The sequence below is a fragment of the Medicago sativa genome, chromosome 7 (assembly GCF_051527215.1).
Source record: "Medicago sativa cultivar Bolivia chromosome 7, Bolivia_mono, whole genome shotgun sequence".
Lineage (NCBI taxonomy): Eukaryota > Viridiplantae > Streptophyta > Magnoliopsida > Fabales > Fabaceae > Medicago > Medicago sativa.
Genome location: NC_140755.1, coordinates 28,347,868 through 28,357,833, shown reverse-complemented (window position 1 = coordinate 28,357,833; position 9,966 = coordinate 28,347,868). Strand labels below are relative to the sequence as shown.

Below are 9,966 nucleotides of genomic sequence, written 5' to 3'. Positions count from 1 at the left end.
TCATTGTTATCAATTTTAGGCTCTATCCTAAACCTAGATTTCAGGAAACTTAGGTCATATGGACTTTTCGTAAAAATCAAAGGCGATTGTTTTTCAAAACAAGGAAAAAAGGCGCTAAGTTTTTTTGGATTATCTTTGTCATCTGGAAGAGGCCCTAAGAATGCATGTGGTGAATTAGGGCATGAGATGATTACCTGGGATTTCCATATTATTTCCTCAGCTTCCTTAACGTCCGGTTCCTCTTCAAACTGAAGACTACCACTGAGAAGTTCTTTGGAGAAATTGATGGGTTCATCACGATTGGAAGTTTTAGAAGAAGATCCTTCTACATTTGTCATGATGAAAATGTCTTGATAGATGAAAGCGACGAAGGAAATGATAAGATTTCCGAAGAAAGTTGAAATTTTTGAAAGGGTTCTAGTGAAGTTTTTCTGCGAAGAAGGAGAAGGAACAGTGAAAGATTTTAGAAGATGGAAAATTGAAAGGTAAAGGTAAAAACTCTTGTTTTATAACATTTTGATCTGGACATGTGTCAACATCTTGCATTGACAGTTGATTTTTTAATAAAAAAATGGTAGTTCCCAATGACTGGAAACGTGGCCCATTAAGCCATGGTAGGGATACCATAAAGTTTTAAACTGCTTCTCCAGACAATGACGTCAGGAATTTTATCTCGACTGAAACGAATTATGTTTATTGGGGACAAAAACATCTTTTTCTCCCTATCAAGAAGATGAGTCAAAAATGACGTTTCTAGGGGGCAATTTGTTAGCCTATATTTTTAAAGAGCTATCAATAAATGCAGTCAAAATGAGTTGACCCTGTAATCGAAGAAATGAAGATTGTTCTCTTATTTTTATCGAAGTTGGACTTGCTGGAGATGCTCGAAGTACGTGTTTTGGTTCGACAGGCGAAAGTTATTGAAGGGCAGTTTTTGTTTCGGATAAGGTCAAGCAAACATATACTTCCAAAGACATATTCGAAATTCAAATCGAATGGATAAGTATTGTTAGTTTACTGCAGTTATATGTTTAAATTCGAATCTAGGTAGTTATTTCTATTTGTATAAATAGTAGTTTTCCCAAGGGAAAAGGGTCACAATCCAATCATACAGAAACTTACACTCAAATTATCCGTATGGAAGCGAGAAACGAGTCACAAGTTGCAATGTATGAATCTGTGTACCAATTTACATTTAATCAATGCAATTTAAGTTTATTTTCTAGAATGTCTTCACGTTTTACTTGTTTCTTTTGAGCAATTCATTTTACTTCTATTTAACAATTTCGATTGGGTTCAACTGGGTTGGATTCAATTGCTTTATGCACATCTTTTTATTTGGTTCTTCAAGAACAAGAACAAATTTCTGGAAACCAACAAACACAATATGTCCTTAATATTTACTGGTTGATCTTGCAAGTAAATAATTTTAAACCAGTGGTTGTTTACCAAAAATCAGTGTAAACACCAAGGCACAACCTTAAGGTTCAGTTCAACATATTACCCAGAGACCGACGGTCAATCCGAAGTGGTAAACTGAAGTCTAGAAATAAACCTCAGCTGTTTTGCTAGTGACCATCCTCGCTAATGGTTTTGCTTCCTGCATCCGGCTGAATACTGGTTCAATTCAAGTTTTCACTTCGCTATTAAGATGTCTCCGTTTAAAGCACTCTATGGCATGCCCCCACCATCCATCCGTGACTACACCAAGGGACAAACCTCTGTTCCTGATCTGGAGTCATCCCTGCTGCATAGACAACAGGTTTTGAGAACCCTCAAAGAAAACCTTAAAAGAAGCAAGCAGAAAATGGAAACTCAGGAAAATCAGAAAAGAAAAGATTGTACCTTTGAGGTAGGACAGCTGGTGTGGTTGCGCCTCCAACCCTACAGACAGCATACAGTCCACCGTCGCGTCTCTCCCAAGCTAGCAAAGCGTTATTATGACCCGTTTGTTGTCTGCCGTCGCATCGGCACTGTAGCCTATGAGCTGGACCTCCCTCCAACATCTCAGATCCACCCAGTTATTCACATATCCCAACTTAGAGCCTAATATGGACAAAGTCCTACCGATCACTTTCGCCCCATCCCTCCAGAAATTGAGAAGGCTTTAACCAACTCGTTACCACACCCAAATACAGAAGTTGATCCGACTACTACAACTAAGGACAGGAAAAATGAGATAGTTCAAGACGCAGAGGAGAAGGAACAAATTGCATCTGAAATGGAAGAACAGACCTCTGCAGTAGAAAAGAAAATGCATGAACTGGGAATTGAAGAGAGAGAAGTGCAAACCAAAAAGGATTCTCCACCGAGCTCAAGTGATTATTATTTACCATCTGAAGTCTTAATAGATTCCCAAGACACTTCAAAAAACTGGCTAATTTTCCTCCACAAGATTCTTGTCCCATTAACCAAGACAAATCTCCACCGTCGGATCATCTGCCAACAGTTGGAAAATAGACTTTGGGGAACACAACCACTTCTCCCAACGTTATTCTTCCTCCTATTCAATCTCAATCGTCCCATTCAACTACTTCACCCATCAACAGTCCAGCAGGGTCAACTAGCCAGTCAACTATGACGCACCATAGCCCTCTCCACATCGGATTACTCAACCCAAACCTTGAGGTCAAGGTTTCTTCTGGACAGGATAGTATTGATAGAATCCTGGATCTACCAAGGCCCAAGAGAAATGTAATCAAGCCCGCTTGGACTAAGAACTTTATTCTTAAGTAGTATTGGGCCTTTATTTCATTACTTGTGTCTTTGTAGAATTTTGCTCTCCACCCAGCACGTTTTGCTCGCACCCTGCAGCCATGCCAAATTTACCCTTGCGCAAGTTAACTCACGCTGCGCAAGTTAACGAATGCCACGCAAGTTAACTCACGCAAGGTTCCTGTTTTTGAACAAAACCCATCAGTCCGAACTCCAACCATCATTTTCTTTCTCTCCACCTTCAAAAACCCAAAAAGTGCGATTTTTTGGGTCTAAATCATCATCCCAAATCATTGCAAATCGTCAGGAAGCAAGTTTCTACGCTCATCAAGCATAAAATATCAGGTATTGTACCATCTAAACTCATCTCATTTTGCTGGTTTTTGAGCCTGGTTCGTCTGGTTTTCGTAGGCACTAGGGATAGGTACGCAAGTTAACTTGCTGCGCGACTTAACTGTCACAAGTGCATTAGTGCTGCATGACTTAAGTCACGCCACTGTGCAGCCATGTTTTTCTGAATTTTTTGCGCCACTTTTGTTCTTGGTTAGCCATGTTCTTGGTTGACAAAGTCGTGGATGATGACGTTGAACCGAAACTCGCCAAAAAAGAAGGTTCTGGTGAAGGTTCCGGCGATGTCAAACCAACCTTTAATTTGAAACCATTTAAAGTCCAAATTCCAATTCAAGCTCGAATTGGTAAAATTGAAGAACCTAAACCGGTACCTACCAGTGTTATTTGTGAAGCTCGTGACACCTCCTCATTTTTTACAACAAATGCAAGATGGAGAGATTGAGAAGAGTTACTTACTTGGGTTCGCGAACAAGGGGTAAAGGCCGGATTTGGTGTTTGTATAGATAAATCCGTTATAAAAAGGCCGTACTTGACGATGCAATGTGAAAGGAGTGGGGTATACAACCCACCTAAGACAAGGAAGAAACCGAACCTTGAAGGCATTGGCTCAAGGAAATGTAATTGTCCGTTTAGGTTGAAAGGTTTCTTTGATAAGGATACAAATGATTGGTGGCTTGCAATGCTTTGTGGAATGCACAACCATGACTTGGAGGTGTGAAAGTTACAAGGACACCTAATTGCGGGTAGACTTCGTGCGGAGGAGAAGAAAAAAGTTATCGAAATGACAAAGAGCTTGGCGGTGCCTCGGAATATTCTCACCAATTTGAAGGAAAATATCAAGGAAAGTGTGACAACAATCAAGCAAGTGTACAATGTGCGAACAAGATGGCGGAAGGGGGAAAGAGGTAACATGACGGAGTTGCAATTCTTGATATCGAAGTTGGTGGAGCATAAATACGTCTATTACACAAGATGCAATAGTGAGGAAACCACTCTTGAAGACATCTTTTTTGCTCATCCGGAGTCAATTAAATTGCTCAACGCCTTTCCGACCGTTTTGGTCATGGACTCTACATACAAAACCAACAACTACCGAATGCCGTTGTTTGAGATAGTTGGTTGTACCTCTACAAAAATGACGTATTCCGTTGGTTTCGCCTTTCTTAACTTTGAACTAGAGGATAACTTTGCTTGGGCACTTACGATGTTGAAAGGTCTCTTGTACTCAAAAGACAACATGCCTAAGGTGATTGTCACCGATAGGGATGGTGCTTTGATGAAGACCGTTGGCACAGTTTTCCCTGAGACATACACCATGCTTTGTTATTTTTATATTGGGAAAAATGTAAGGTCCAAGTGCATCAAAGATTGTAAAGTGGCGCCAAAGCCTCCTAAGGGTACAAAACTAGACAAGAAAAAATTGATGAAGAACAAGATGAAGAATAACAATGTTGTTGAGAAAGTGGTGAATGCTTGGAGAGAGTTGGTTGAATCTCCCACGGAGGAATCATATGCAAGTAATTTGTTGAAATTCAAAGAGGTATGCATGCCATTTCCGAAATTCATTAAATATGTCGAAGAAACGGTTTTGAACCTTAAGGAGAAATTTGTGAGGGCATGGACGGATAAAGTCTTGCATCTAGGGTGCAGAACCACCAACATTGTTGAATCCGCTCATGGAGTTTTGAAAAAATATTTGAGAAGTAGCATGGGTGATTTGGCATCGTGTTGGGATGAAATTCACAAGATGTTGGCGGTGCAATTTGGTGAGATACAAGGTAGTTTCGGGAGGAACAAAACGGTCTTTGAGCACAAATACAAAAAGATCAAGATGATGAAAGAGTTAGAGGGTTATGTTTCTAGAAGAGCATTGAGATTTATCTATGATGAATTGAAACGCTCCAAGACATTCGGATTTGGTGAGGAAGATTGTGGTTATGTTCAAATGACATCCTACGGGTTACCTTGTGCGTGTATTATTGCCATGAAGAGCAAGCAAAAATTGCCTCTTGTCTTGGATGATATATACCCTCATTGGAAAAGGTTCTGTGTACAAGGAGAGAAGATTGATGATGACTTTTCCATGATGGAGGAGTGGAATGGCATTCAAGAACTTCTCAAGAAAAGCCCTTACAATATGAAGCTCCACATCAAAGAGATGATGCGTCAAATTGCATTTCCGAAAGCCACATTGTTGTCTCCGCCTTTGAAAAAGGTGGTAACCAAGGGAGCACCTAAAAGGAAGAGGACTACACTCAAAGTGTCATCAACGGGTCGAATCCCCTCTAGGTGGGAGACCATTGATTCTGAAAATCCGGATAGTCAACCTTCACAACCAAAGAGGTCACTTCCAAAGAGGAAAGATGCACGCCTTGGCACTTACTCCTTCTCACAAGCTTCATCCTCTACTTCAAAACCGTTTTGGAATATCCCATACATTTCACAAATTCCAAATATCATGAGGCCTTTTGTTGAAGAAATTGTGAATGTTAAAGGGGATGGTCATTGTGGATTCCGGGTGATAGCTAGGCACTTGGGGATGGATGAGGAAGATCATATATTGGTTCGTCAAGCACTTATTCAAGAGTTGAGAAATCATAAGAGTGACTACATGCCGATATATGACACGGAGGAGCGTTATAACATAATCTTGAATGGTTTATACCCTCCTAAACGTCCAATTGGTGTTGCGCCTCCAGATAAGTGGATGATCACTCCGGATATGGGTCACATTATTGCTTCTTGCTACAAAAGACTCGTTGTTCTATTGACTTTGCCCGAAACGACGGGTGGTGTATGTGAGACATATTTCCCAATCCGAAGTGCTCCTCCACTTAATCCACATTCCAACATCATGTGTCTTTGCTTAATTCCCGGCCACTATCTTCATGTGATTTTGAAGGAAGGTTGTCTGTTACCACCGAGTTGTAAGGAGTGGATGAACAACAAGATTGGTGAGGCGGAGAATTGGCATTTTGCGTTTTTGGATAGACAAAACGCTTTCAATGAACTCATGTCTAAGGAGCCTAAGCCGCCAAAGAAACCAACAAATGAGCACAATCCAATTGTTTGTGGTGATACTCCCACCCCGCAAAAAAAGGAACAAGAATTTGAATGGACGGAGGACATGGAAGAGGACGACAATTTAGGAATGTCACTAGACCTCTTAGATAGGTTATTATAGGTTATGACAGTTATAGGTCGGTCGGTGTTCGTCCTATTTTTTGGTGGTATTACACCCCAACATATTTTTCGGTGGCCGGTTATGTAATTTGTATATTTGTGGCCAATATGTAACTAATATTATATAGGGTTTATATCCCTTTCGGTCCCTGTAATATGAGGGAAATCCGGTTTTAGTCCCTGTAAAAAAAAGTTTAGATTCTGTCCTTGTCATTTCAGATTCTTCCACTTTTGGTCCCTCATCAAGCCTTGTCAGCAGAATCTGCACACGTGGCACGCTGACTATGTAATTTTAATATTTTTTAATCCACTTGGAATTTATAATTATTTCCATTATTTAAAATTAAAAAACATAAATTGAAAAAGAAAATTAAAAAACAAAAATTAAAAACGAAAAAATCTTAAAGAAAATAAAAAAAACGAAAAAAAATCTTAAAAAATAAAAAATCTAGAAAAATTTATAAAAATTAAAAATAATGATAAAAATCTGAAAAAATTTAAAAAAATCTTAAAAAATTATGAAAAAAATCTTAAAAAATCTGAAAAATTTTTAAAAATTTTAAAACGAAAAAAATCTTAAACAATTTTAAAAATAAAAAAAAATCTGATTATTTGTTTTTGAAAAAAAATCTGAATATTTTTTTAATCCTTTTGGAATTTATAATTATTTTCAATATTTAAAATTCAAATATAAAAATTAAAAAAACAAAAAAAATATTCAGTCCCTCTCATCTCCCTCTCTCACTGAACTTCATCTTCTCCCTCCCTCATCACATCTTCTCCCTCCCTCGCGTACCATCCACAAACCTCCTCTCATCTCTTCCGTTAATACCACATGTAACTCCGATCTGTACCTTTAACGTAGCACCACCGTCACCCATAAAGCGTCACAACAAGATCTTCGTCGTCGACGTCGGCAAGTTCGGCATGGCCATTGCTCAGATCCGAGTGCACAATAAACGGTGACTTCTTTAGATCCGTTCGTTGTGGAAGACGGCGATGAGGCCTTGGTCGATGCGGAAGTCGATGACGGTGGGAATAACAGTTCTGTAACACTACAAAGGAGAGAAAGAGAGAGATTGGGAAAGAGAAGGCTTTAGTTGTGTAACAGAGTTAGAAGAAGTTCAGGAATGTTAATTTAAATCGCAGCTTTTCTGGTTCATTGTGTTGTAGAAGTTTAGGAAGAAGAAGCAGAACTGGGTTTAACCAATTGCAATTTTCAGATCTGATTCTTTCTCCTATATATTATGTTATTGAATTGAATATGATTTTTGTGTTGTCGCCGAAGATGGAGGAGAGAAGAGACAAGGGGTTTTGAATGGTGATTGGTTTGGTTTTGTTCATGTTGGTGCATTTCTTGGATTTGTTGTTGGTGCTGGACTACAAGAATTAGGGAGTGAGATGATGGGAAGAAGAAGAAATTCGATGGGGAGAAGAAAATCATTTTAAAATAAAAATCATTTTAAAAATCATTTAGTTTTAAATATTTTCTTATTATTTTAAAAAAATTTGAAAATTTTTAAATTTTTTAAAATAAAATTCAAAATTTTTAAATTTGAAAAATATTCAGATTTTTTTTCAAAAACAAATAATCAGAAATTTTTTTTAGATTTTTTAAATTTTTTAAGATTTTTTTTTGTTTTAAATTTTTTCAGATTTTTTTCATTATTTTTAATTTTTCTAGATTTTTTTTATTTTTTAAGAATTTTTTATTAAAAAAAAATCACAAATGCCACGTGTGCACAATAAAAAAAATATAAAATAAAAATAATTACACAGTCAGCATGACACGTCAGCAGATTCTGCTGACTGGTTCAGGTGAGGGACTAAAAGTGGAAGAATCTCAAATGTTAGGGACAGAATCTAAACTTTTTTTTTTACAGGGACTAAAACCGGATTTCCCTCGTATTACAGGGACCAAAAGGGGTATAAACCCTATTATATATATTAAATGAAATGAATTATTTTTTTGGTGGCCGGTTATGTCACACCAATTATTGCTTGCATTACTTACTTTGTCTCTAATTATTCAACTATTTATTTTATCTCATTTATCTCATATTTGTTTTTCATTTTATTTTTGTGAAGTTTGTGAGGTGAAACATGTCTGAAGATGCACAAGATCCGGTTAAACTTGAAGTCCGTTATGTAGATGTGAAAAAGAGGGCTTGGTTCACTGTAAACCCCACCGACAAGTTGGACGAGTTGAAGGTAAAGCTTGACGACTTCTTTATCCATATTGGTTCAAATCATAGAACACGTGATGTGATAGTAAATGTGTCAGGCCTGGACTTGGGGGAGGATAAGGAAGAGGACTTCTGGAAGACCGTGTATTATCCACAACTTCTCAAAGATGATAGCGACGTTGATTTCATGTTTAGGGTAATGGTTGAGAATAATACTTTGTATCTTTTTGTCCGATCCGTTGAAGTGTAATCGTTATTTAAGTGTAATAGTGTAATGTTTGACCGTTTATGTGAGACTATGTAATTTTATAAATTTATGGACAAATTTGTGTAATTTGGATCGTTTACGTGTCATTAAGTGTGTTTAAATGATTACGGGTCATTACCGGCAAATTTGTGTAATTTGGACCGTTTGGATCGTTATGTGTGATTATGTGATTGTGAAAAAAAACGATGTTTTGGTGTAATTTTGATCGATTGTGTCGTATTATCCAATAATATTGTTAAACTGGCGTAGTTAGGTTCAATTACGAGCATATTAGGGTTTGGACCCAAACTGCATTCAATGCACATCAGTACAGCATTTAATGCTGTACTAATATATCAGTAGTGCGTGAGTTAACTCGCGCAAGTGTAATACATTGCGTGAGTTAACTCACGTAGTGTCTTATAATATACGTGACTATGCGTTAGTTAACTAACACATAGTTATACACTTGCGCATCTTAAGACACGCAACGTTACTTAACTAACGCATAGTATTACACTTGCGTTAGTTAACATGCGCAAGGGCAATTTTGGCATGGCTGCAGGGTGCGAGCAAAACGTGCTGGGTGGAGAGCAAAATTCGTCTTTGTAAGGGTTACTCTAGGGGACCTAGGCCCAAATAACTTGTAATAGGTCTAGATAGTTGACCTAGCTATTTAAAGGAACAGTGCGCCTCTTCCTTGTCATGAATAAAAATCTGAACTTTTATCTTTGTTCTTATGCGTTTTTTCATTTCCTTTTCTTTTGGCATAGCTTAGTTTTTGTGTTAATCCATCACAGCTCCATCAAAATGACAGCAGACAAGGGTTTGAAAGAGAATGACAAAATCTCAAGAGTTTGTGTGAGATTGTTGGAGATGAGTGCTATTTATATTTTTCAGTAAAAAGTCTCACAAAATCCATTCCATCCAAGAATCCATCAAAATCTGTAGATTTTTTAATACCCCAATAGATAATTCATAAGTCACGAGAAATCTCAATTATACCAACGGATTTTGTTGTCCTGAAAAAAAGTCATGATTGTCTTAATTGAATACCACAAGATTTGTTTTCATTTTATAAAAAGTCTTGATTGAATACCACTAGACATTTTTATTATAAAAAAGTCTTTTAAAACATAAGCATGAAAGATATTAAGTGAAAGAATTATAAACAATAAAAAGAAATTATTTTCACAAAGATATGGACACAACATTTGGACACAAATACATCGAAATTCATATCATTTTATTATTTAAAAAATATATTATTTAATTATTTTATAT

At 37.2% G+C, this 9,966-nt stretch overlaps 2 protein-coding genes and 1 pseudogene across 2 annotated transcripts; all 3 read left to right on the top strand.

Annotated features, from left to right (window-relative positions):
• The first annotated feature begins 1,651 nt into the window (after nucleotides 1–1,651).
• On the top strand, nucleotides 1,652–2,050 carry LOC146905350 (uncharacterized). Its single transcript, XM_085728520.1, has one exon. The coding sequence runs from the start codon at nucleotides 1,652–1,654 to the stop codon at nucleotides 2,048–2,050; it is 399 nt and encodes a 132-aa protein (XP_085584646.1).
• A 1,215-nt stretch (nucleotides 2,051–3,265) lies between these two features.
• LOC146905349 (uncharacterized) lies at nucleotides 3,266–6,250 on the top strand (annotated as a pseudogene).
• Nucleotides 6,251–8,352: 2,102 nt separating this feature from the next.
• On the top strand, nucleotides 8,353–8,685 carry LOC146905348 (uncharacterized). Its single transcript, XM_085728519.1, has one exon. It carries the CDS (start codon nucleotides 8,353–8,355, stop codon nucleotides 8,683–8,685), a length of 333 nt encoding a protein of 110 aa, XP_085584645.1.
• Nucleotides 8,686–9,966: the final 1,281 nt, after the last annotated feature.